This window comes from Colletotrichum aenigma (genome assembly GCF_013390185.1).
Source record: "Colletotrichum aenigma strain Cg56 chromosome Unknown KSG_Cg56_contig01, whole genome shotgun sequence".
Classification (NCBI taxonomy): Eukaryota; Fungi; Ascomycota; class Sordariomycetes; order Glomerellales; family Glomerellaceae; genus Colletotrichum; species Colletotrichum aenigma.
The window spans coordinates 1,935,321-1,961,566 of record NW_023500907.1 but is presented as its reverse complement, the minus strand read 5'-3'; the positions used below and the strand labels follow the sequence as shown (position 1 = coordinate 1,961,566).

General features: G+C 55.4%; 9 protein-coding genes across 9 annotated transcripts; 6 read left to right on the top strand and 3 right to left on the bottom strand.

Moving 5' to 3' along the window:
• Window positions 1–1,298, top strand: CGCA056_v000515 (uncharacterized protein; the record flags this gene model as incomplete). The annotated part of the gene is made up of 2 exons (XM_037315776.1): window positions 1–348; window positions 411–1,298. The coding sequence occupies 2 exons, from the start codon at window positions 1–3 to the stop codon at window positions 1,296–1,298; spliced, it is 1,236 nt and encodes a 411-aa protein (XP_037184555.1).
• A 1,073-nt stretch (window positions 1,299–2,371) lies between these two features.
• Window positions 2,372–3,779, bottom strand: cmkA (Calcium/calmodulin-dependent protein kinase cmkA; the record flags this gene model as incomplete). The annotated part of the gene is made up of 5 exons (XM_037315775.1): window positions 2,372–2,755; window positions 2,814–3,199; window positions 3,253–3,409; window positions 3,472–3,679; window positions 3,736–3,779. 5 exons carry the CDS (start codon window positions 3,777–3,779, stop codon window positions 2,372–2,374), a joined length of 1,179 nt encoding a protein of 392 aa, XP_037184556.1.
• A 2,972-nt stretch (window positions 3,780–6,751) lies between these two features.
• On the top strand, window positions 6,752–7,372 carry ube2w (putative ubiquitin-conjugating enzyme E2 W; the record flags this gene model as incomplete). The annotated part of the gene is made up of 3 exons (XM_037315774.1): window positions 6,752–6,799; window positions 6,892–7,042; window positions 7,104–7,372. The coding sequence occupies 3 exons, from the start codon at window positions 6,752–6,754 to the stop codon at window positions 7,370–7,372; spliced, it is 468 nt and encodes a 155-aa protein (XP_037184553.1).
• Window positions 7,373–8,212: 840 nt separating this feature from the next.
• Window positions 8,213–10,477, top strand: Vps33a (Vacuolar protein sorting-associated protein 33A; the record flags this gene model as incomplete). Its single annotated transcript, XM_037315773.1, has 4 exons — window positions 8,213–8,290; window positions 8,357–8,552; window positions 8,707–10,293; window positions 10,356–10,477. The coding sequence occupies 4 exons, from the start codon at window positions 8,213–8,215 to the stop codon at window positions 10,475–10,477; spliced, it is 1,983 nt and encodes a 660-aa protein (XP_037184554.1).
• An 813-nt stretch (window positions 10,478–11,290) lies between these two features.
• Window positions 11,291–14,644, top strand: Kdm1a (Lysine-specific histone demethylase 1A; the record flags this gene model as incomplete). Its single annotated transcript, XM_037315772.1, has 2 exons — window positions 11,291–11,592; window positions 11,680–14,644. 2 exons carry the CDS (start codon window positions 11,291–11,293, stop codon window positions 14,642–14,644), a joined length of 3,267 nt encoding a protein of 1,088 aa, XP_037184552.1.
• A 505-nt stretch (window positions 14,645–15,149) lies between these two features.
• Window positions 15,150–16,385, bottom strand: CGCA056_v000510 (ATP synthase subunit gamma; the record flags this gene model as incomplete). The annotated part of the gene is made up of 4 exons (XM_037315771.1): window positions 15,150–15,278; window positions 15,337–15,470; window positions 15,527–16,119; window positions 16,330–16,385. 4 exons carry the CDS (start codon window positions 16,383–16,385, stop codon window positions 15,150–15,152), a joined length of 912 nt encoding a protein of 303 aa, XP_037185708.1.
• Window positions 16,386–17,056: 671 nt separating this feature from the next.
• Window positions 17,057–20,098, top strand: top1 (DNA topoisomerase 1; the record flags this gene model as incomplete). The annotated part of the gene is made up of 4 exons (XM_037315770.1): window positions 17,057–17,105; window positions 17,310–17,533; window positions 17,591–19,906; window positions 19,961–20,098. 4 exons carry the CDS (start codon window positions 17,057–17,059, stop codon window positions 20,096–20,098), a joined length of 2,727 nt encoding a protein of 908 aa, XP_037185610.1.
• A 1,196-nt stretch (window positions 20,099–21,294) lies between these two features.
• On the bottom strand, window positions 21,295–22,454 carry CGCA056_v000508 (putative extracellular glycosidase; the record flags this gene model as incomplete). Its single annotated transcript, XM_037315769.1, has 2 exons — window positions 21,295–22,298; window positions 22,361–22,454. The coding sequence occupies 2 exons, from the start codon at window positions 22,452–22,454 to the stop codon at window positions 21,295–21,297; spliced, it is 1,098 nt and encodes a 365-aa protein (XP_037185609.1).
• A 1,913-nt stretch (window positions 22,455–24,367) lies between these two features.
• CGCA056_v000507 (Aromatic amino acid aminotransferase) lies at window positions 24,368–26,226 on the top strand (the record flags this gene model as incomplete). Its single annotated transcript, XM_037315768.1, has 4 exons — window positions 24,368–24,598; window positions 24,658–24,691; window positions 24,745–25,904; window positions 25,972–26,226. 4 exons carry the CDS (start codon window positions 24,368–24,370, stop codon window positions 26,224–26,226), a joined length of 1,680 nt encoding a protein of 559 aa, XP_037185612.1.
• Window positions 26,227–26,246: the final 20 nt, after the last annotated feature.

The window sequence follows — 26,246 nt, the reverse complement described above, 5'->3', positions numbered from 1 at the left end:
ATGGGCGGTTTAATACCTTTGCTCCTCAAGCCCGTAGCTGCCGGCTCCCGAGGCAGCGTTATCTTCCCCGCGAACAACACCATCCTCAGCAGCACAACTCCGTCGACCGCCCCCACGCCACAGCCCACGGCAACAACACCAAACACGATGCTGAGCTCCGTTGGACCCTCGAAGTCGCGCATGTCAAGGCGGTCGCTGTCACAGGCGCCGGTGTCCCTCCCGGTCCTGCCGTACACATCTGCCGAGTGGAGCAAGGCCGTCTCCGACGTCAAGAGACAGTATCTCAACCGCAAGTACCGCCCGTGCTCGATGCGATGCTGTGAGATTCTCGACAACCTCAAGGACACCGTAAGTGACAAACATTCGTCTGAACATGAGACGCCGATCAGTCACGCTAACTATGCCGCCAGGGCAACATTGAGCCTGCGTATCTCATCTACCTGCACTTCTACGCCGCCAGCTCCTTCGAGATGCTCTCCCGTCCCCTGGGCGGCACCTCGCCTTACAAGACGAGACTCCTTCAGCAGGCCCGCGAGCACTACACCAAGGCCTCCGACCTCTCCAGGGCCGCGGACGAGACCATGTCCCGCTCCTCCCGCCCATCCTCGGCAGCAACCTCCAGCATGCACTCCCCCTCCAGCTCCATCTCCTCCCGCGCCTCCTCCCGCACGTGGACGAACTCGACCGCCTTCTCCTCGCCCACGCCCTCCGTCTGCTCCGTCGAGGACGCCGTCAACAAGCTCTCCCAGGCCACGACGCCCCCGCAAAAGAAGCGCGTCACCTTCCTCGACTTCCCCGAGGAGCCCATGATCCGCCCGGACTCGCCCACCCTCGGCTTCGACGACTTCCTCTCCGCGCCCATGGAGCCCGAGCCGCGCTACCTCCCCGTCCTCCCCGAGGAGCCGGAACCCGCCGACGAGCAGCAGCAGCAGCAGCCCGATGAGCAATTCCCCAAGCCCCCGACGCCGGAGCCCCTGACCGAGGACTGCGACGCCTTCGACTTCCTGCGCGAGCGCTCCGTCCACCGCTACTGCGGCCTCCTCTCCAGCCTGCGCTCCCAGATCTCGATCCACATCGCCGGCGTCGAGGAGCAGCTCGCCGCCCCGCCGCCCAAGGACGCTGCTCCCCCCTCTTCATTGCCCCCCAGGGCCGCCACCCCTGAACTCAACGACGAGCTGCGCAGCCTGGACATCAAGGCACGCATTGAGAAGCTGCGCCAGAACAACTGGCAACGCCGCCGCTTCGATGTCGGCCGCTACGAGGCGCTGCGCGAGAGCGCCCTCGCCGAGCTGGAGTAAACTCCTTTCCGCCTTTATTCATTCCACGTCATGCAATGTTTTCCATTTCTGTCCAAATGATACCACCACCATCCAATCTTTTTTCCAATTTCTATTGATTATTTTCTCCACTGTACCATATTTCTATTTTCGAGCGATGTATCATCCATCCATCCAGGTCTCACCCTCAAAAAAGCATCTAGGAAAGAGTCGGGTTTCCGGAGGGACGGCGGCTAACACAAAAGGAAAACCAAAAATGGGCGGAGAAACAACATTTTTTCCTTCTCATACATCTCTACCGGTGTTTGTCTTTTTTTTTTTTACTCTGGCGTACGTTGCATTGTATAGGCAGGCAAGGATCCGGCGCTGTGGCTAGAATTGCTGCTTCCCTCTCAGCAGTTCCATGCTGTTTTCCCTGTTTTCTTTTTTATCTTCCAGATATCCTTGTACAAACACCATACCGACGACTTGTTACGATCAACCAACCACCATATTTACTAGGTAGTCACCAGAGTTGGGCCTGAAAATGGGCTCCTCTGTCTTCAAGCAGTAGCTAGCAATGCCAACTTGCACAGTTAATCTTGAATATCTCACTGTCCCCCTCGTAATCATGTGAAGTATCAATTCGATGACGAGCTACCCGAAGCGTGAGAGTGTCGTCCAAAAGCTGGAGCTTGGACTCACGGTCAGACGCTGTCATCTAAAGAGCTACATCGGATGCTTTATGCCACGGAATCTTCTGTGCAGTTACGGCGTAGAATCTTTGTATAATTCCGCTGGTAGAAAATCGCAATAAGTAGACTGCTGTCAACCAAATGATGTCTCGCTGCTTTTCATGTCCTCCCTGCCTCCTCCAGCAAAGAACGGAAAATCAAGGACGACTCAGATCTGGACTAGGCCCGGCCTGAAATGAACGGTGCGCGCGTACAAAGATAGCGCAACAAGACGAAGCAAACAAGAGCCTCGAAGCCGCTGTCGAACCGCCGTCAGACGGCTCGCTGTCTCAACCCAACCCGTGGTATCATCTTGGGTGCTCTACAGACCCATCCTCCTTTGCCCCCAACCAAGGGAAGTGCAGGGGCGGCCGGTGCATCTTAACCCTGGAAACTGCGTCTCCTGTGCTCCTTCTCCGCCTCCTCCTTCACCTTGAGGGTATCCTGCTGCTGCTTCATCTCGCGGACCTTGGCCAAGACAACCTCACGGAAAATGGCAGTCTTGATTGTCCTGGACAAGTTGCGCTTGTCGCCGCCTTCTGTGTGGTGACCCTTGGCCTGATCAGCGGCGCTGACGGCGTCGACCGGGAAATCAGAGTCATCCTTGTCGTCTTCCTGAGTCTTGAGCAATTCAATCCTGTTCGCGAGCTTGACCATCTCGACACCACGACGAAGCCTGGCCTTGGCCATGTAAGCCTTGATCTCAGGCAGCAAGTTGTGGTCGGTGGCGTTCTCTCCGCTGAGCCAGGGGTGACGCAGAGCCTCCTTTGTTTCCTGTCAGTTTCTTCCGCCTCTGGGCGAGAGGACTTCAGTTGCCACATACCTCACTGGACCAACGCTTCACTGGCTCGGGCTGCAGCAGATGCAGGATGAAATCCTTGGCATCATCACTCACGTCTTTCCAGTATCGCTCGTGGAAGACCACTTGGGCGTTGCTGCATTCGTCGATGAGGTCCTGAAGGTTCTCAGACCTGAACGGCGAGTAACCGCAGAGAAGGGTGTATGTGATGACACCCATGGACCACATATCGACGGGCTTGCCATGACCCTTCTTCAGCATGACTTCGGGGGCGGCGTAGCCGAAGGAGCCAGCCATTGTCGTGAGGACTTCGTCCTTGCGGTCGAGCATCTTAGCAATGCCGAAATCGGCAAGAACGAGATCGGACTCAATGTCCCTGGTCAGGTAAAGCAGGTTCTCGGGTTTCAAGTCTGTCTCTTATGTTAGCCCAGCGAATGTCGCATAGCGGAGGAGTAAAGCCTACCTCTGTGAACGACGTTGTTCTGGTGCAGATAGTTGACGGCCTCAAGGACCTGTTTGATGGTCTGCGACGCATCCTTTTCCGTGAACTTTCCCTGTTCGCAAATACGGTCGAAAAGCTCTCCGCCAGTAGCCAATTCGGTTACAATGTAGTACTTGTCCTGCAGGGTATTGTCAGAGTCGAGTGTCCAGTACTGACACAGCGAGGCGCGGGGCTGCTTACACGCGACTCGAACCAGTCGACAAACTTGACGATATGGGGGTGCTTGAGACGCTGAAGCATGTCGAGCTCATCGTACACCATTCTCTCATTGCCCTTGACGTTCTTCTTCAAGATGATCTTGACGGCGCACTTGCCGGTGGGACCGTCTGCCTCACGGACGATACCGTAGGTACCGGCACCAAGGGTGCGGCCGAAGCGATATTTCGCCCTGTAAAGGACGTTAGGATGTGGGTATACGGAGGGAATCGATTGACGGAATCGCACTTCTTATCATAGCTTTCAGGCTGACCCTGAAGTCTACTGAGCATGTTCGAGACTGGTATGCATTCAAAGGTCAGAATCGCTGGTCATTTGGGCCACATGTCTGACGCAATCTGCGTACGACAATCTGTGGGAGAGCAGGCTTGGAGGGGCGCTCAAGGCGATCAGATCGTCCTGTCGCAGCCTGCCTCAAGCGGGCATGGAATAGCAGGACTCACAACTCATCTTGGGCGAAGATTGCGGGCAGGAACGAGTGGGAACAGTGATCGGTCGGTCGGACGAGACGCGGGGACCATAAGAGTGCTTCGAAGATGGCAGAGTTGAGCGGCGAGGAGACGGGTAAAAACAGGCGCTTCTGGGAGAGACCCTCGAGGCTGACAGAAAGAAGGAGGAAAATCGAGCAACCGTCGAATCAGGCTCGAACCCTACGCTGGCCAGAGGAGTAGACGAGATGCTGGATGGAGAACTTGGCTGGAGGGAAGGGGGGGTCAGTCGGGGCGAGGGTGCCGTTGCCTGGTACTGGTGGTGCTGGTAGCTCCTGGGCTGAGGGGTGAAGTGGGGTAGTAGCGCGGGAAGTAAAAAGCAGTGGAGGATGTGATGGAGTGAGCTTCACAGGCCAGAAAAAAACAGCGGTCCTTGGGGGTCCCTTTCACCCTAAGAAACCGGTAGATACTAGAGTAGGGGTATGGCAGGTAGGCAATCCTCGTTGATAGATAGATGCTTCTCTGCTGGGGAGCAAAGGTGTGGGATGATGGTTTCACTGGCTGAGTAGTCAAGCCCGCAGTAAGAACCGAGACATCTCCTTTTGAGTAGGCTCTGAGTCTGGAGGCAGCCATACGGCACTTCAATCACCACATCACACAGGTTCATCGCAAGTGAAGGAGCAATTAGCAGCCAGGGGTCACGGCAAGACGGATGGAGTGAGCCTTGTGGGCTGGTGAGAATTAGAAGGATGCTCAGCCGCACAAAATGAGGGGCAGGAGGAGGGAAGCACGGACTTGGCCGTGATGAGCGGATTGCCTACAGGCGACAGGAAACTTGGCCAGGCCAGGCCTGCCTGCACATTTGACGGGGTCCTTGTGGGCCTTCGTATGCTGAACGAGACACTAGTGGCCGGGTCGCCTTGAGGAGTTCGGGAGAGAAAACCACCACAGAGGGACACTGGATGGTGGTGTATTGTGGCTAGGGAGGCCGCTCTTCGCCCAATGACATTTCACAGCCACAGCAGTGAAGGACCATCCGACGGAGGAGGTGCCGTATGGGTCGTAAGGCTGGAAGCTAGGCCCATCGAGGCAATAAGAGTAAGATGGACTTTTCAGCAATGACATCTTTGGATGAAGGCAAGCAAGAGTCACCATCGGGCTCCCTCCATGATGTGAATCACACATCCACCATCTCTGGACTGTGAGCCAGAGCCTACAGTGTCGTCCAAACAACTCCAGCCAGCAAAGCCACACAGCGACCCAGGTATCGCGTCTGATCATGAGGCCGATTCTCCTCCCCGCAGGTTGGCCATGTGTCTGTCGACTTTCAAGAATGGAAGGCTGCCTAGGTGCCAGGCAAGCTCCCCGTTGCAATCTGCATCTCAATCTGTGTTTCGGCCCCCACACGCGGGAAGTGCTGGCCGCAAAGGCGCTATGCCTCCCATGCCGAGTCATACTTTACCGAAGGCTCTTTCGCAGCTTCGCAGAAGTGTGTTGGGCACTTCAGCGCAAAGTCAGCCGCCCTTTGACTTTTCGTCGACGAAGGTGCAAGACAAAACACTTGCTCTGTGCGAAAGGGACGTCCCGCCAGTTTAACTTGACGATGCTGGTTGCTCGCCTCTTCGTCACATGTTTATTTGGCCCAGGTCCCCTGCTTGAGCATGCGCGTGACGTAATAAGACGAATGGACTGAGTCTGTTACAAACATGAGGTATCTCTATGATGGACTTTATCCGTCTGCCAGAGCATGCGTGGGTAAATTGTCAGACGGACGGCGGGTCATGAAGCATGTTGCATAGGTGTGTATGTTGTTCAGGCACCTCGTTCTCTTATGATGAGGGTTCAAAGAACAGAAACGGTCGTTACACGCGAGCGCTTCCGCTCAAATGAATGTTTCGACTCATGGGCACTCGACGCGGCGATCAGATGCACAGCTCCAGAGTTGGCCCGGTGGTTTGGAGAAGTTTGGAACTGAATTGGTTTGGCCACTGACGGAGCAGCACTGTCAATGACTCCACCCGGAGCGTGGGTGTGCACCAGTGCTACCCAGCAATGAATGAAGTGCCCGGGGAGTGGGGTGCTGTCCGCGCATCGGTCGAGATGCATGAACAGTGATGCAGCCGCCGACCTTCTCCGCTGGCTGGATGGATGTAGCAAGCACAAGCAATAACTTACCAAGGTAGCCAGCGAATTGACTCTGCCCGCAGCGTCAACAAACGACTCTCAGACCTCGAGGGCTGCTACAGGTAGCTTACTTACCTAGGCAGTCTTAGGCAAGTGCCGTCTCCATTTCCTTCTACTCTAAACGCGCCTGCCCTTCCATCCTTGCCGCACTTGGTATGTACATCGGCTGGCGGAACTCGGCCGACCCCAAAGCCTCAGCACTTTAACGTTCTGTATTAATCCCACCTCGCTTCATTTTCTTCCTCTCGCTCGACTGACTCTGTTGTCGAACTACTTCACACTTGCACTCCTCAAGACGGCTCCGAATCCAGGGCCAGACCTGACCAACCTGTCCCAGTTCGGGTCGGTGCAGCCCGCATTCCCGCGCTCACTTTTTCGGAGGTGCTACCTAGGTCGTCTCTCTTTTTTGCTGTTCTCGGCGGGAAACACCGAAATCGTGGGGTCCAACTGGGCAGCCCCTCCAACAAGCCCCTCCAGCGGCCAGCATCCAACCCGTGCCCGTCGCGCTGTCGACTGCCACTCTTCCGTCGCCTGGCGCCGTCACCTTTTCTCTCTCGGACACTGCTTTGATTCGCCTTCCTTCCTTCGCGATATTCTGGTCTGCCCTGGTTTCGTCGGCTTTGCGCTTCAAAATGGCCTCAAGCTTTGCATCCAAGCGACTGGCTAAAGAGCTTTCCAAGGTTGGTTTCCTAACGAAGCACCACGATCGAACCTTGGGCTTCTTTTCAGCTGCTTGCGCCGTGCGAATGAACTCGGCTGACATTTATTACAGCTCAATACCGGTCTACCGCCTGGCATCGACCTCATATCCGCCGACAACTTCGAGGAGTGGCATATGGATATTAGGGTCCTCGACGACAATCCGCTGTATCGCAACGAGGTCTACAGACTCAAGTTTAAATTCTCCCAACAGTATCCTATTGGTATGCGCCCTTCGTGCGCCCTTGCCTTGTTTCAAGGTGGCCTAGCTGACCAACTCCTCAGAACCTCCGGAGGTCACGTTCGTGAAAACAACCGAGCGACCGATCCCAATGCATCCCCACATATACTCCAACGGCATTATCTGCCTGGATCTTCTCGGAAACCAGGGCTGGAGTCCCGTACAAAACGTAGAGAGTGTCTGCATGAGCATACAAAGCATGTTGACCGGGAACGAGAAGAATGAGCGACCCGCTGGTGATGACGAGTTTGTGCGGAGCAACCGCCTCCGACCAAGAGACATTGACTTCTACTACCATGACAACACCGTTTGATGAACGATGGCGTCTTGTGTAGTGGAGTCTTACGGCGTTTGGATTTGGCTTGGGATATCTGGGACGGCTGATTGACTGTATTGGGTCGGTCGTCTGCGCGAAGCAGAAGAAATATACCAGCGTGGTGTTTGGCCTTCTTCAATCTTCATGGAGCGCCATCAGAGCGGGAGAGGGCGAAAGAGAGCGCTCGGAAATATTACTCGCAAAGACAGAGCGGGAGTAGCACATGGCGCCCGCGATGATATGTCGCGGTTTGGACAGCAGTAGGTCAGCCATTCAAGCGGAATGGGCCTCTACTGTGATTTACACATGAGATGGCGGGTTTTCCCCGTAGACAATAAAGAAGCAATAGGAAAAGCCATACAGGATACAAGCAGATCTCCTCTGCTTGCAGCTTGCTGCACCTTGTTCAAAATGCAACTGGGGATCTGTGATCGCCGTTGTTTTTGCATTTCCACTTGAGACGAGGCACCCGACCCCAAGGGCGGGCTGCAAAGGTACCTCAGGCCTTTACCTCGCTGTGGCTGCCCCGCTAGAACATAAGGTAGGTTTCGATAAGCCCGCACTGAACGGGTGCGTCTTGAGACCCGATAGCGCAACATGGGCAATAATGCGCCGCAGTTGCCTCCTGAAGCCCCGCTGACGCAACACGATGAGTTACGTGGATGCCCCGTGCTGCTCAGCCCACGTCCGATCTATGATCTATCTAATCTCGTGCCGGTACAGCTCCAGAGCTCGCTACCCGCCTAGCTTCTTCCCCGTCAACACTTCACTCAGCGAGCAGCGGTCAGTCTGCAGCTGCCACCAACAACCAGCTCCCAAACGCATGGAGAGCTCAAAATGGCCCCTCGAGCTAGCTTCAATACGGACCAGATAAAGGACAAAGCTAGAAAGGACCTCCTTTACCTGCTCGAGGCTGTAAGTAAGGCATTTCAGAGCGCTTGATTGCATGCCGTCTCCGAGCTAACCCGCCGACGCAACCAGGTCCGTGGAAAGAAGAACCTCATCCTTGAACGCAGCTTAGCCGGCCCCATCGGCACTATTGTGAAGGTCGTGACGCTTCAGGAATACGGCGTCGACAAGTTCTTTTTCCTTGAGAACCAGAACGCCGACACTAGTCAGCGAAATGTCATCTTCATAGCTCGCGGCGAATGCGCGCGTCATGCGCAAACGATAGCAGGTCAGCGAATCCCACGCTCCGTTACCATACCATACACAGAAAGTCACTGTATCAAGCACGATATCTCTCGTCGTAACCGATCAAGGGCCGACCTTCACTTGCCAAACTCATGTCCCGGCTGGCAGTCGCTGCAGTTGTACTGACATCCTGACAGAGCAGATCCGACGGCTACAACGCGAAAGTCAGACTGGCCACGACTTTCATATTTTCTGGGTGCCCCGACGGACGCTCGTATCAGATAAGCTTCTCGAAGAAGCCGGCGTCCTTGGGGATGTCAACATCTCGGAGCTCCCCCTCTACTTCTTCCCGCTGGAGAAAGACGTTCTCTCACTAGAACTAGACGACTCGTTCCGCGATCTCTACCTGTCGAAAGATGTCACCCCATCATTCCTCCTCGCCAAGGCTTTGATGGAAATCCAACAGAATCATGGCTTGTTCCCGCGCATAATTGGTAAAGGCGACAACGCGAAACGAGTAGCCGAGCTCCTCGCTCGCATGCGACAAGAAATCCTCGCCGGCGAAGACGCGAGTGAAGCGACGAGAGCCGGCCTCACACCGAGCAACTTCACCGAAAGCGTTATCATCATCGACCGCGAGGTTGACTTTGTCACTCCTCTCCTCACCCAACTGACATACGAGGGACTCATTGACGAAGTGTTCGGCATTCAAAACAACCAGGCCGAGGTCGATACTACCGTAGTTGGCGCCCCATCGCAGTCATCGACGGCCAGCGCTCAAGCGAGGAAACGTAAAATCCAGCTGGATTCCTCCGACAAGCTCTACGAACAGCTCCGGGACACCAACTTCGCAATTGTTGGAAGCCTGTTGAACAAGGTTGCTCGCCGACTGCAAAACCTGCAAAAGGATTACGAGGGACGAAACAGTCAAAAGTCTATTGCCGAGCTGAAAGACTTCGTCAGCAAACTGCCTGGCTACCAGGCCGAGCAACAGAGCTTGAGGATTCACACGGGCTTAGCAGAGGAAATTATCAAGTACACAAGAACAGACCAGTTCAAAGGCCTGTTGGAGGCCCAACAGAACCTAGCTGCTGGAGCGGATCCATCCACTCAGTTCGAGGCCATAGAAGAGCTGATCGCACGCGACACACCCTTGCCGGAGGTTTTGAGGCTGCTTTGCATCTATTCATGTATATCTGGCGGAATCAAGCCCAAGGAATTCGACCAGTTCCGGCGCCTGATTTTGGAAGGATACGGGTATCAGCATATCTTGACCCTAAACAACTTGGAGAAGCTCCAATTGTTCTTGTCACGCTCGTCGCCATTGGCAGAGATGATTCCAATGACTGGAGCGACAGGCAGCAATACAGGAACGAAGACCAACTACGCTTATCTTCGGAAGCTCCTGCGACTCATTGTTGACGAAGTCAAGGAAGACGACCCGAACGATATCGCTTATGTGTACAGCGGGTACGCACCGCTCTCGGTTCGACTCGTCCAATGCGTCCTGCAAAAGCAGTACCTGCTCCAAGTCACCCGAGGAAACGGCGCAAGCGGTGCAACAGGATCATCTGCTGCACAAGGCTGGCATGGGTTCGATGAAGCCGTGAAGCATGTGCGCGGGCAGACGTTTTATGAACTGCAAAAGGGCGAAGAAAAGGCCGTCAAGGCTCGCGCGCTCCTCTCCGGAGGAACCGAGAAGCAGACGGTATTTGTGGTGTTCGTTGGAGGCATCACCTTTACAGAGATCGCTGCTCTGCGGTTCATTGCGAAGCAGGAAGAAGGTATGTGCCATGCCGAGCCCACTCTCTAATTGAGTCGCAAACTAACTTGAGTGTGAACGCAGCACGAAGGAACATCGTCATCTGCACGACATCGATCATTAGCGGAGACCGAATGATGGACGCGGCCATCGAGAAGGAATCGTTTGCTAGAGACAACGTCAAACCTGCCAGTCCGAGCCAGTGAGGCGGACCAGCTACACAGAGGCCCCCAGCCTTTGGGAGTTACAGTCTGAAGCGGGCAACGGCGCTTTATGGCAACACCTGACAGGTGGGAGGTAGCATTGCAAATTAATTAATGAGAAAATTTCCATGTGAAGATATGTTGAAGAAGTCCATGAATTTAGACCGCTCCTACTCTTGATGTCATGCAATGACGGGCTCCCGCTTTGTGCATTCACAGGGGCGGGTGGCTCGTGAGGAGCGGGCAGCTGCGACCGAGTCAGGACGGTCACGTGGCTGCCATCGAAACATTGTGGGGCGAACCTCCCCGTCGCTGGCGCTTTACCTCAGTATTCGGGTGCGGGAACCGACACTCTCTCACGCTGCAACTCATGTATCTGACGAGTGCGCCCTCATGCATAAAGCCTTGTCTCCTTCAACAGTGTTGTCTAGAACAATAGATCAGTCCCATGCACCTCACGTGGGAGTCCTACGACTCGACATACCCAGTATCGGGACGAATCAATTCAACATCAGGGACAGTGCGGCCGGGGTGGTGGCGTCTCCGCAGTCAAGGTCGGTACCTCAGATATTGTCTCCTCTTATATCGGCTGCTGGCAGGTATGAGAACTCAAATCAGCTAACAATTTTCAATTAGAACGACTATCCAGGTGCACCTGAGAGACCGTATCATGGTGTCGACTTAGAACTAAACTGTCACATCAACCCCGAACGGGACCACAGGCCGAGCAAGCAATTTCTCATCGGTGACGACTCGCCTCCATTCATACATATCAACTCCTCATCCCCGAGTCCAGTTCGAGTCGACGATCGAAACATGAGAACAAGTTTGCGACCTCGTGTTAAGCAGGAATCTGGATTTGGAAAGGGACCATTGATGGCTTTCTCGAGCCAGGACTCACACATATCAGACTTGCCGCCTTCAAGGGCCAATGCTCCCTTAGATCGTATATCGGCAAAGAACCTTTCAGACTCAACTTCGTCTTCATCAAGCCGTCTATCTTCAGAGGCCGTGTCAGAAATTGCCCCAGAAATCGTAGTCTGGACGGAAGACATGGACCTCGATGACACGAGCCAAGACGAGGCAGAGCCCTCGCCTACGTTCGAGTCCAATCATGAGTAGGTGGATTTTTGTTCTCCTTCTTGACCGACATGCTTAGCGGTGTGTGGTCTGAGCCAAGCGTCGGGTCGCTGACGTACAGACAGGACACCAATGGAAGATGATGCCACGTCAGATACCCATCAATTACAACTACCCGACGTTCCTCATGAGTCGTTCGAGTCGCCCACTGAGAATCTCTCTGATAGGCAATCGGAGCTATCGTCGGCGCCACCGTCCGTTTCTAGTAAGGCAACAACCCCAGTAGACCTCGACGGGCCTCCAGAACAATCTCTACCATCGACAGAGATCGAAAATCCTCCTGTTCGGGAAACTCCGCGACGGTCGTTCGATGTCAAACCAAGATCGTCTGTCCCATCAAACCTCTCAGCCTATGAATACGCGACCTTATGCATCGAGGCAGCCGAATCCTCACGGCTAAATCCTTACGCTCTGCATGAGGAGGAATATCAGATGCTGCGGCAACATATTAGTCACGTTCAAGTGACAACGTACCTCAACATCAGAAACGGCATTCTTCGACTATGGTACAGTAACCCACGGGTTGCAGTAGCGAGGAATGAGGCAGTTGGATGCGCTAGCGCCCGATGGTTTAACGCGGCAAGCGTCTGTTACGACTGGCTTTTGCGACGAGGCTACATCAACTTCGGATGCGTAGAGTTCCCGGAGACGAAAAAAGACGATGAGCAAATGACTGACGCAGAATATCGCCCGAAGAGAAGGAGAATAGTCGTAATTGGGGCTGGCATGTCAGGCTTAGGGTGCGCAAGGCATCTGGATGGCCTCGTCCAACAGTATTCGGAACAGTTTGGTGCCCTGGGAGAAGCACCTCCAGAAATCATCGTCCTCGAAGGTCGCGGCCGTATTGGTGGGAGAGTCTATTCGAGGGAATTCAAGTCGAAGCCGAAGACTCCGCTTCCTGATTTCGTTGACAAGAGACATACTGCTGAGATGGGCGGTATGATCATCACAGGATTCCATCGTGGCAATCCAATGAACATTCTTGTACGCGGACAACTGAGCCTGCCTTACCGTGCCTTGCGATCAGCGACAACCATTTACGACTCGAACGGCAAGCCCGTAGACCATACGAGGGATACTCTAGTTGAGGAGCTGTACAATGACTGTCTAGACCGCGTGAGCGAGTTCAAATGGAAAACGCAACCCTCGAAACGCATCGAGGGCAATCGGGACGCGGTCAATGAGGGGCGGGATGCCAACAGTGATGGACACAGGACAATCGCTCAAGCTGAGGAAGAAGCTGCGGCTCTCCCACACGCCCCTCCCGTGTCTCAGCAGAATGTGCCTGAGAGAGTCAACATGGTGCCCGTATCCTCTGACAAGCTGACTGGGCGCGTCCATACCCAGCCTGGAACACCGGGAATCCTCAAAGCAGGCGAGAAGGCAAAGGCCATGGGGTGGACTCTCAAGAACGGGTTGTCAAATGAGGCAAACATCGACCTCGGCAATGCTACTCGCATGCCCGACGCGACGCTTGGCACAATATTTGACGAAGCTGTTGTTCAGTATCGCAACATCATTGATTTGACATCACAGGACCACCGCTTGCTTAATTGGCATGTCGCCAACCTCGAATACAGCAATGCTACGGACATGTACCATCTCAGTCTGGGTGGCTGGGACATTGATGCTGGTAATGAGTTTGAAGGCGATCATACGATGATCGTGGGTGGATATCAGAGCGTTCCCCGGGGCCTCCTGCATTGTCCTACGCCTCTGGACGTTCGTACTAAGTCGCCCGTTGACAAGATTGTCTACAGCCTTGAGGTGAATGGTCGTGCGACTGTTCACTGCGAAGATGGAGAAACCGTGGAGGCTGACTACGTTATCTCGACCATACCTTTGGGCGTCCTAAAGCAGGGCAACGTCACCTTTGAACCGCCTTTGCCAGAATGGAAGAGCGAAGCCATCAATCGCATTGGGTACGGCGTGTTAAACAAAGTGGTCCTGGTTTACGAAGAACCATTCTGGGATACCCAGAGACACATCTTTGGCGTTTTGCGAGATGCAACGAACCGTCACAGTGTCAATCAGCGCGACTACAACTCACAGCGTGGACGCATGTTCCAGTGGTTCAATGTAACCCAGACAACGGGCCTCCCCTGTCTTGTGGCGTTGATGGCGGGCGAGGCTGGCTTTGACACCCAATACAATAGCAATGACAACCTCATTGCTGAGGCGACAAGAGTTCTGCGGAGCATCTTTGGTGCCAAGGTGCCTCACCCCGTCGAAGCCATTGTCACAAGGTGGTCAGCGGATAGGTTTGCCAGAGGAAGCTACTCCTCAGCAGGTCCGGATATGCAACCGGGAGATTACGACGCCATGGCTCGTCCCATAGGCAATTTGTTCTTCGCTGGAGAGCACACGATAGGAACACATCCAGCCACCGTTCATGGAGCCTACCTATCCGGTCTGCGAGCCGCTTCCGAGGCCCTGGAGTCGATGCTTGGGCCAATTGACGTGCCAACGCCCTTAGTTCTTTCCAAGGAAAGCATCTCAAATAAACGAAAGGAGACAGAGAGGCCCAAGGACCCCGAAGAAGCCCACAGAGAAGCCTACGAGCTCGCCACCTGGGAGTACATCAGGTCTCAGATTGGCGAACGGCCCGAGCAACCCCGCAAAGCAGCGGCGAACGCTTATGTGCTCTTTAGCAAGGCCATATTCGAAATTGCGCGGCAAAAGTGCGATGCCGAGCGATCCCACAAGAAGAAGGCTGCTCCGAATGAAGTGCGGACCATGACTTCCAAGATGTGGAAGGCTACTCCCCTTGAGGAGAGAAAGCCATTTGAGGATAAAGCCACTGAAATGAAGGCGGAGTATGCAGACGCTGTCAAAGTATACGAGGAGAAGTCGGCGCAGTGGGAAAAGGATTACGTCGAGCACGAGAAGACATATCACGCGGAGCACCCTTTCCTACCCTTGCACCAGGCCCATGGAGATGAGTCCAACAGAGAGGGAAGCGCGAATAAGTATCGCCGAACCAAGCATGTCAGCTATGCCGAAAGTGACGGCAGCGATATGGAGTTCTGATTGCGGAGCTGGCGCATTGGCCTGTGTATTTCACTGTGAAAGCATGGGACAGGCTCAGGTGCTAGAGGCGAACTGCTCGGGCGGGCTACGGTGCTTTTTTGTCTTCTGTTTTCTGTTTTCTTGCGAAACGGGTGCATGGCAGTATGCATCCTAGGGTTCGTGGTTATCCGGCGTTGAGAGGGAATTCATGCATACCCAGTGTTTCTTCACTTTGGCCTACTCCGCATCGAGGGAGACGGGGTTATTCATACAATAGTAATTAGCCCTTGTAAATTATTCCCCCGTCGTACATAGCAATCAACTGCATCATGAGCACGATCGTGAAACGGGGCGTGAAGTGTTTTTGAAACAGCAGGTGAAAGAATTCCCATCCATGTTCTAGATCAGGATGTATTCGCGAGGATTTGTTACACTGACGAGGGCAATAGCCGCCCTAGGTAGCTTGATACAAAGGGAAGAGAGGTAGGAATCATCTCTATCTGATGTTTTTTTCGCTTCCAACAGTTTACATGTCCGCGGAGGCAGTGGCACCAGTAATAATCTCGACCAGCTCTCCGGTAATGACGGCTTGACGGGTACGGTTGAAGAGAATCTGGTACTTGCTGATCATGTCACCGGCGTTCTTGGAGGCGTTCTGTGTGTAGTGTCAGTGAGCTGCAGGGATGCGATGAGGGACTGGATTTATGACGTACGTCCATGGCGTTGCGACGGGCAGAGATCTCGCAGGCGTGACCCTCAGCCAGAGCCCAGTAGATGGAGTTGGCAAGAGCGTACTCGCGGAGGTTGGGGATGAGCTCCTCGTCGACCTCAAAGGCGGAGAAGTTGGCTACGAGACGGTCAGGTTGCTATTACATCACGGTACCAAGTGGTCGGGAGGCATACGGGAAGAGAGGATGGCCTCCTCGGAAAATGCCTCAACAACGGTGGGCTCGTACGCCGTGGCGTTAAGGAACTTGTTGTAGAGGATCTTGATGGAGGAGTAGTCGCCCTCGAGCTGGACGACCTGGTCGGCGATGGCCTGGGCATCGGCGAAGGTGGGGACGTCCTTGCCGACGCCGGCGAAGCTGAGCTGGATGTCCTTGGAGTTGGTGCGCTGGAGCTGGGACTTGCACTTCTCGCCGAGGATGACGAGGTCGGCAGTGGCACCCTTCTCGAGGAACTCGCGGCGGATGTAGCGGGACAGACCGGAGTGAATACCACCACAGAGACCCTTGTCGGAGGAGCAGACGATGATGAGCTCCTTCTTGCCATCACCCTCGAGGGGCTTGGTCTCGGCAGAGTCGAAGACCTGGTTCGAGGTCGATCCGTAGACACGGGAGTCGGTCATGGCCCTCTGAGCGCGGTTGAGCTTGGTGGAGGCTACGATCTTCATGGTCTTGGTGATCTTCTCGATGTTGCGGATGGACTTGAGGCGGCCTTCGATCTCACGCAGGGTCGCGAAGGTGGCAGCGGTGCTGGGCGCGCTGGCCGTGACTCTAGATGAGCGAAACCGCAATCAGCAATTAAACTTTCTCTCTCCATTTTGTTCCTTCGCAATCGGGGTATCGGTCGCAAGAACTTCGTTTTCGATGCCGCGTGTCCTCCTCGATCGATGGTTGGTCGTCGTCGAAACCGAAAAAACCACAACCCCTTCGTTTCCCTTCCTCCGATTTTCCGAGCTCAACAAAGTGTGGATTCCGACTTACCGCGAGGGAGCCGCAGCCGCAGCTCGCAGAGCTGGTCTCGCCGCCCGGGAAAGCATTGTGAATGTTGGGAATTAAGGAGATCGAGGCTCTGCCGTTGTGGAGATCAATTGATCACGACCGCTTTCGAGACCAATTGATGTTGCTGGCGGTGCGTCGGGGATGCGAGATTGGCAGTTCGAGCAGTTTTCCTGTCCCGAGCATTCTTCGCACCCGGCTCTCTCCACTCCACAGTTGTTCGGTTACCGGTTAAACTCTGGCGCCGCTCAGCCACATTGGATTGGATTGACTGAAAGTGGAGGTGTCCTGTCCCAGCCGGGTTCCATCTCCCAGCCACATCGTCGGTCTTTCCCTTTTTCCCATACCTTACTTAACTAGGTAGTCGTAAGCAACTAACCAGATCCTTCCTTTTACCGGGTTTTCCAAAACTCTCGCTGGAAGGTGCCGTAGAACCATTCCCACCCTCCAAGTCTCTCTCTTTCCCTCGATCCCTCGTGAAAAACTCGACCTCCCGCGCCTTCCTCAATTGACAGACGTGGGCCATCCCCTGCGTCTTATTTAGCTCGTGGCGGCCATTCATTCCATCCGTCTTTTGCCTCTACATCTACGCGATTCTCCCGCGCGGATCGGCTTCTACAACTTTTCCCGCTCCACAAGGCCCCGGTTTTGGACTTTGCGATTCAGATCTTACTTAACCGTCCATAAACGTCGCGAACCGAGAGCTTTAACTATGAGCAGCTCCGACGACGACATGCCTCTTGCGAGGTCCAAAGGACAAGGTAAGTGCGCTAAGTGATTTAGACTCGTCTTTTTGCGCTTTCGGACGCCTCACCCTTCGCGCCTTGCCGTCCTTTGACGTGTCACTTTTTTTTTTTCACTCGTCGCCTGCCCAGCGCCAGCCTCAGCCTGACTCGTCGCGTCCCCCAACTCGGCTTCGGCAACTCGAGAAACCTTGGCCTTTTTTCTAACTTCATCGTTCACAGTCTCCTCCGCCAAAATCTCAAAAGCCGTTGACAGAGACATGGATCGCACCGCATCCAAAGCTAGGGCTGCCCCGCCCGGTCTCTCCATTCGAAATGGTCCCGTCGACGACGAGATGGACGTCGATGGCCCTTCCACCAACGGATCGAAGCGAAAGTCACGGTCGTCATTGCCCAAGATCAACTACAAGGATGAATCCGAAGAAAGCGACGACGATGTTCCCATGGTAGGTTACACATGGCAGGCAACAGGTGGCGGAGTCCGAGGCTGACACCAGATTCAGGCCAAGCGACAAAAGACAAAGCAGAAGCCAGTGGACTCGGATTCCGACGATGAACCTCTCACGTCAAGAAGAGGCAAGAACCTGCCTCCTTCCTACAAGGAGACAGCCTTGCCAGACTCATCCGACGACGACCAGCCCCTAGGTGCCAAGCTTGCGAAGAAGAAGGCCGATATCGAGAAGGCAGCCGCGAAAGAGGCTCGCAACATTCGTGCCAACGAGTCCAAGACAAAGAAGGCAACCCCGAAGAAGGCCATCAAGGATGAGTCTGACGATGAGCCTCTCGCAAAGTCAGCCACGAAGAAGCGTCAATCAAACGGTGCTGCTAAGAAGACCAATGGCATCAAGGCCGAGTCCGATTCCGATGAGCCCATCGCGGCCAAGGGCAAGAAGGCCGCAGCTAAACCGGCGGCTAAGGGCAAGGCTGCTGCACCTGCGAAGGGCAAGGCGGCTGCAAAGGCCAAGCAGGAAAGTGAGGCACCCGAGGACGAGGAGGGAGAGGAGTACGAGTGGTGGAATGCGCCAAAGAAAGAGGATGACAGCCAGAAATGGACGACTCTTGAACACAACGGCGTTCTTTTCCCACCCGAATATCAGGCACTTCCCAAGAACGTCAAGCTGCACTATGATGGCAAGCCAGTCAACCTGCCCATCGAAGCTGAGGAGGTTGCCTGGTATTTCGGCTCTATGCTCTCATCGAAGCACAACGTTGAGAACCCGGTTTTCCAGAAGAACTTTTTCGAAGACTTCAAGCAGGTTCTGAAGGAGTCCGGTAAGCCTGCAACGGATAAGCAGGGCAACAAGGTCGACATCAAGGATTTCTCCAAGATGGATTTCAACGCGATGTTTCAGTACTCTGAGCAACAAAGTGCGGCTCGGAAAAACCGAACTGCTGCGGAGAAGAAGGCTGCGAAGGCCGAGAAGGACGAATTAGAAGAGCCTTTCATGTACTGCAAGTGGGATGGACGCAAGGAGAAGGTTGGAAACTTCCGTGTCGAACCCCCCAGTCTTTTCCGTGGGCGTGGAGAGCATCCGAAGACCGGAAAGTTCAAGAGGAGAGTGTATCCCGAGCAGGTCACCATCAATATTGGCAAGGATGCCAAGGTCCCGGAAGCTCCCAAGGGCCACAAGTGGAAGGCCGTCGTTCACGACAACAAGGCCACCTGGCTGGCAATGTGGCAGGAAAACATCAACGGCGCGTACAAGTACGTCATGCTTGGTGCTGCCAGCGCCATCAAGGGCCAGAGCGATATGAAGAAGTTCGAGAAGGCTCGTGAGCTGAAAAAGCACATCGACAGAATTCGCAGAGACTACACCAGAGACCTGAAGAGCGAGGTAATGGCTGACCGTCAGAGGGCTACGGCCGTTTATCTGATCGACAAGTTTGCTCTCAGAGCAGGTAACGAGAAGGACTCTGAAAATGAGGCCGAGACCGTCGGTTGCTGCTCTCTCAAGTACGAGCACATCACCCTGCGGGAGCCCAATACTGTCATTTTCGATTTCCTCGGAAAGGACAGTATTCGATTCTACGATGAGGTCACGGTCGAGAAGCAAGTCTTCAAGAACCTCAAGCTCTTCAAGAAGGCCCCCAAGGCTGACGGCGACGACATTTTCGACCGCCTGACGACAACTCAGCTCAACAACCACCTGAAGAACTACATGCCCGGTCTCACGGCGAAGGTCTTCCGTACCTACAACGCCTCCTTCACCATGTCAACTCTCTTGAAGAAGCTCAAGGTCGAGAACCTGACGATCCCCGAGAAGGTCAAGCTTTACAACGACTGCAACCGTGAGGTCGCCATTCTTTGCAACCACAAGCGCACCGTTGGTGCTGCTCATGAAGCTCAGATGGAGAAGCTTGGTGATCGCATCAAGGGTCTTCGTTACCAGCAATGGCGCACGAAGCTGATGATGCTGGATGTCGAGCCCAAGACTAAGAAGAAGAAGGGTGCTGACTTCTTTGCTCGACCCGAGGAGCTGGATGATGAGTGGGTTTTGGAGCACCAGAAGTTCCTGGTGGAAGAGCAGCGCACAAAGATCACCAAGAAATTCCAGAAGGACAACGAGAAGCGTGCTGCTGATGGCGAGAAGCCTTTCCCCGAGAAGGAGCTTAAGGAGCGCCTCAAGGCTGCCGACGAGCTTGCCGCCAAGTTCAAGAAGGAGAACAAGTCGAAGAAGGTTGAGGCTGAGGGCCGCAGTCCTACAGTCGAGAAGCTCGATGAGCAGGTTAAGAAGATCGATGAGAGGATCAAAGCCTTGGAGCTCCAAGCTGCCGACCGCGACGGCAACAAGGAGGTTGCTCTGAGCACCAGTAAGATCGTAAGTTGTTTGCATGACTTGGAAGGGATGTCCAATCGCTAACATAATGCGCAGAACTACATCGACCCTCGTCTCACTGTGGTCTTCTCCAAGAAGTTCGATGTGCCCATTGAGAAGTTCTTCTCCAAGACGCTTCGTGAGAAGTTCAGCTGGGCCATCAAGTCTGTCGAAGACGAGGACTGGGAGTTCTGATCTTTCTGCCGCGACGCTCAAGTGGGAAATTTTCAACCACCCAAGGCAGAATCTTTTGTATTTGTTTGTACCAAAAGCATTTCATTTTAGCATTTCGACATCGGGCACCAGAGTCCACAAAAGTCCGAAACAGGGCAACAGACGCCACGGATTTCTTTAGGCGTTGGGCTTTCGGGGAGGCAGGAGAGCATATACCGGAGGGATGGCACAGTGATGCAACGCATGCATACAGCGAGAGACGACCGCAAGAGTTATACGGAGCCATTGCTCAAGACACGGTGGCTTGGAGACCGCCGTCCGCTCATTCTTGCTATAGAGCCAGATACACCCACAGCGAGCTAGATTACTCCAGTAGCTAATTAAACTTACCAATTCAATAATGCAGAGTTTCGCTTATGTGGTTGTCGTCTGCTCGGCCTGTATTCAGAAATCCAGCCCTTTATCGTCGAGAAGGTCCCGCCTCGTTTTCTTTTGTTGTTGCAGTCAATTGGTTATGCAACTACTCTTCAAATGAGGACGATAGAAGTGGGTAAAGACTACACCGACGGTAGTGACGATAGCAAAGTATGGCTACCCTCAAGGCCAACACGAGAGCACATGGCAACAGCATTACATTCCCAGCTTCAAGTAGTAGTGAGCGGATTCACATTCGTGAACAGGCCAAAAGTTCTGGCAAACCTATTCATGCCAAAAGGGAGCCTGAGATGCAAAAATCAAAAGGTAATCGACGTTGGCCTGATTCGAACAGACGCTCCCGAAGGAACAAGATTTCTAGTCTTGCGCATTAGACCACTCTGCCACAACGCCGCTTATAAAATTGCAGTCTCTAATTGAGCACTAAGAAATCCTACCGTGCCCCCACATTTGGCACGCCCACCTGCGCTCACAGTTTCCATTGCAGGTCATGGTTTTCACCCCTTTGAAGCACTGGTGGTGGTCTTGTCGCCAATTGATTCATTGGTTGTGTATATTACACTGCATCTATCATCACATGTACATCCAACCTTCTGTTGTATCTCGTTTCGTCCGTGACCACCCAATGCAAAAACGCCGTAGTATGCGACCTCCCTGGTTGGGCCTTTTGCGCCCGTATTCTAAATATTTATGTCTCCCAAGCCCTCGTGCGTAGATATCCATTACAGTTCATTAAAAAAAACAAATGTTTGATGCGCCTCCTGCGGGTGGTGTCATGAACTTCACCGCCCAATGAGAGCGACAACACCAAGAACAAACGACGCCAACACCATAAGCTGCGGCCGCACTGAGTTACCGGCATCGGGTACGATCTTGCCCTCCGAGGTCATGCGCCATCCGTCAGGAACCGAACCGCCCGTAGGCCTCGCGCTCGCAACCCAAGGCCAACCGGTCTGCGTCAGCGTGGCGGACGCGTCGGCGCCGATGCCGCCAACGGGGATCGTCGGGGAGGAGCCCGTCTCGGCGGCGGCGCTGGCGGTGATTGTGAGGGTGCTCGCGCCGTTCAGGTTCCCATTGACCTGGCCGTCGACGGCCTGGATGGAGCCCCAGTTGCCCGAGGTGTCGGTGTACTTGTACTCCTTGCCGGTGGAGTAGTCCGTGATGGAGATGTCCTTGACGACCATGTGGAAAGGGCCCTTGGTGAAGTCCGTCGGGCCGCGCGCCCAGTCGATGGTGCCGGCGGCGTTGGCGGGGTCGCCGCCGGACCAGGCGCCGAACTTGACCTGCATGGGCGACTGGGGGTACTGGTTCGTGTCGGCCTCGGCCTCGGTGAGGGTGCGGACGACGGTGCCGTCGACGGTGAAGACGATGCGCTCCGAGGTCCAGTCGATGACGTACTTGATGAACTTTTCCTGGTTGTTGTCCGTCTTGTGAAACTGGCCGCGGTTGTAGGTCGTCACGTCGCCCTTGCCGAAGTAGTTGGACTGCACCTCGGTTGGGTCCGCGCCGAGCCACTCCAGGTCGATCTCGTCGAGGGTGTCGGACTGCAGGACGAGCGAGGAGACGATTCCCGCGCCGGTGGCGGCCTTGAGGGTGATTTCGACGCGGCCGAACATGATGTAGAAGAGGGACATGAGCTGGGGTGCTTGTCCGGAGGCGGCGACCGTGAAGGTAACGCCGTCAGAGCCGTAGGTCGGGTTTCCGGACGAGGCGAAAGAGTTGACGGCCCCTTGTGTGAAGTCGACGTGGATGGCCATGCCGAGGGCCGTATCAGCGGGACATGATGCTTGAGGGAAACGTTAGATTGGGTGACTTTGAGGCGTTTTCTTGTGGGACAACTTGACTTACTTGACTGGAGGGGGTTGCAAGACGAGTATGTCTGGGCTGATGTTGTCGCCAGCAGCGCCGTTGCGGCTGCTGCTACTCTTCTTGAGAAGAGCATTGTGTAGAAATGTGTGAGGTGTCACAGAACCGCGTCTGTTCCCAGCGAGGAGAGAAGCTTCCTTCGAGGCGAGAAGGAAACAAAGAAGCTCCCTCACTCTGTCACTTGAAGAGATTCTCTCGAGTTGAACCACCGACAGAATGGATGCCCAGCCAAGACGTTAGGAGGAATTGGCGACGTCACAGGGAAGGCGGGCCAGGATCCGTGTAAGCCCGTGACACGTCGGACTCGGTTGGTACGACGGTGAAGAGTACGGTACGAATGGACGGGCGGAAAAGCAAGAGGAGCAGCAGCAGCAGCACATGTACGTGTGCATGCCGCGATGGAACGGGCAGCGGTGAATGGGTTATATGGGCGACATGGTCTTCAACATCTGTCCAGCCACTGGCAGGTGCAGTAGCGTCATCGGGCCGTGCAAGGCTCTTTGCTTTTGCGCCCAACCCATGTCGACGTAGCATATGTGTGCCATGGCCGGTGGGGGTGGGATTGTCCGAGATTGAAGGACGCGAAGGGTGAAAAAATCAAGATCTTGGCTTGTTATTCACTCTGGCAGGACGTAGGCTGTTTGAATGGCCTTGTTCCTCGGGGCCCTTGGGGCGCGAGGATGGGTATTGTTTGCGCCCATGTTCGTTGTCTGGTTAACTCGGATTGGCTCCCCGCGGGAGAAAAGTTGCGACGAGGGGGTTGGGAGGGGCGGTGATTGATTGGATGGGTGGCATAAATCGGGTGGCTGGTGAAGACGGGTGGCTGGGGCCGCGCAAAATCCTTGGCACTGGACCCGTCGACTCGGTGCGATGGACCCTGCCCTGCCTGCCCTGTTCCAATAGACGGGGATCCGAAGGGATGCCATCGACTTCTGAGATCCTCTTTGCGTCTCGACTGGGTGGTGCCAGCGTCCGGGATTCATGACGCGTGCGTACGTCGATGGAGATGTGTCTCGAACAGGAGCACACGCGGCTACTGGTGACAGTTCGTCGACAGTGCCGGGAGCCGATGATAGGTATGGTTTTTTGTCAAGATGCCGGCAGGTTGGGTCCTGTGAAGCTGACAGCAGCCGCAGGCCCCCTTTGAGATTTGTAAACCTGAGCCGGTACGACTTGCGACGAAGCCAAGTGAGGTGCGCAAATAGATAAGGCCATGACTGTTTTTGAGAATCTCTTCTGTAGCTTTGACCGCCGCCAGTTCAAGCGCAAACGTCAAAGCCGCTAGCGCCTCGTTAGTTGACATTACTCCAGGTTTACAACCTCCGCTTACATAGTATATTCATCAGTCTTCGGATCTGGCTGTCCCTGCCATCAGCTTCAGGTGAGTGGGTGCCGACACAAGCGGTCCGGATGGAACCCGGCAAGCAAACCTTGAAGCAAGGCCCACCCGGGGCCGAACAGCCGGACATTGACCACCATTGTCCCCCGGCCTCCGCCTCCGGCATCGCCCAATCCTTCCCGCAGCGTTAGCGGTCTCCTCGACCTCTCACGCGCCCAAATGTCCCCCAATTAGCAACCCCCTCACAGGCGGGCAGGCGGCGGTCAGGGACCCCTAATTACCTAAAAATTACCGGCGAATAGTAGCACAATGCGGGGGCATGGGTAGCTGCGGGTAGCTGCGGGCTGCCCCACCAACTGTCATCACCCGCTCATTGTTGAGTGTCAGATACGCCTTATGCTCCTTTATCTCGACAGCTACGGATAACACACGACCGTCACACCCTCTTCCTAATCGCGGCATTGATTCTCTTGAGACATGCCAACACATCTTGGAACTTGCAAAACTTTCATAAACACAATTGCTCGAAATTGAAAACCACCATGTATTCCAGGGCCGCCCGCCGAGGCCTCAATGGCTCCCTTTCACGGGCTTCACGTCCCTTATCAGTCTCCCCGTCATCTCAACTAACAGACCTCCGGCTCCGGAGCATGGCCCCTGTTGCTGCCCCCGTGACACATGTCTCCTCCTCTCGGCGACCTTTTCACTCGAAATCCGGCAATAGATCAGTCGCAGATGCAGTCCCGGTCGAGAGGCAAGCCACTTTTGAGAAGCGTCAGGAACCTTCGCCCTTCGATGGCGTCCGGGAACGGAGGCGCAAGGCCGGCAAGCTGATAGCAGGCGTCGCCGCGGCTTCGGATAGTGACATGTTCAAGGCACCTGTATTGCAAACCTTCTGTCCCAATCTCACATTCAAGCGTAATACTGACCTTGTCCGCAGGCGGTGGGCAAACCCAAAGCAAGGAGATGGGATAGTGAGCACTACCTCCCTTGCCCGCAGTGAGCCCCTCACTCACAACCTCTCCAGGTCACCTCTCCGCAGAGTCTCTATCGCGGCACCCCTGCTCCCTGAAGCAGGCGGCCCGCCACCTCAAGAAGCCGGGCCTCATCTCCCTCGGCGGCGGTCTGCCGTCGAGCGCCTACTTCCCCATCGCCGAGCTCTCCCTCCGCGTCCCCACGGCCCCGCACTTCTCCGAGGCGGAGACCATCTCCTCGGGCCAGGTCCTCACCGTCGGCAAGTACGACACCCGCGACCCGGAGAAGGACGCCGAGTACGACCTCTCCATCGCGCTGAACTACACCCAGTCCACCGGCTCCGCGCAGATGATGCGCTTCGTCACCGAGCACACCGAGCTCGTGTACAACCCGCCCTACGCCGACTGGCAGTGCTGCCAGACCGTCGGCAGCACCGGCGCCCTCGAGCAGACGCTGCGCATGTTCTGCGACAAGGACCGGAACGACAGCGTCCTGACCGAGGAGTACAGCTTCTCCACCGCCCTCGAGACCATCGCCCCGCTCGGCGTCAAGGCCGTCGGCGTGCCCATCGACGCGGAGGGCCTCCTCCCGGAGGCCATGGACGAGATCCTCACGGAATGGGACCCGGCCGCCCGCGACGGCCGCAGGAAACCGCACCTGCTCTACACCGTGCCTTCAGGCCAGAACCCCACCGGCGCGACGCAGTCCGCCGCCCGCCGCAAGGCCATCTACGCCGTCGCCCAGAAGCACGACATCTACATCATCGAGGACGAGCCATACTACTTCCTCCAGATGCAGCCCTACACCGGCCCCGACGCCCCGGCGGCCCCGCCCCCGGCGTCTGTCGACGAGTTCCTCAAGACGCTCATCCCGTCCCTGCTGAGCATGGACACCGACGGCCGCGTGCTGCGCATGGATTCCTTCTCCAAGGTCCTCGTGCCCGGTTCGCGGCTCGGGTGGGTGACGGCGTCGGCCCAGGTCATCGAGCGCTACATCCGCCACGCCGAGGTCGCAAACCAGGGCCCCGCGGGCCTCTCGCAGATTGCGGTCTGGAAGCTTCTCGACGATACCTGGGGCCACGAGGGATATCTGCAGTGGCTGATGAACCTGCGCATGGAGTACACCAAGCGCCGCGACTGGCTGCTGGCCGCGTGCGAGAAGCACCTGCCAAAGGACGTCGTCAGCTGGACGCCGCCTGCCGCCGGCATGTTTGTTAGTTACCTTTCCCCTGCCCCTGTGTGAACATTCGCAGAGAACAAGATGTTGACCCGATCTGTAGTTGTGGCTTACGGTGGACCAATCCCGTCACCCCGACGTCTCCTCGCGCCCTCTCCTTGAGATCGAGGAGGAGATCTTCGACTCGTGCATCGACAAGGGTGTCCTCTGCGCCAGAGGCTCCTGGTTCCGCACCGAGCAGGACACGCCGTTGAAGGACCTCTTCTTCCGCGCCACGTTCGCCTCGGCCAGCGAGGAGGACATGGACAAGGCTATCCAGCGTCTGGGCGCCGCCATCCGGGAGAGTTTCCGCCTTTGAAGCTTTTTATTTTCTCATTG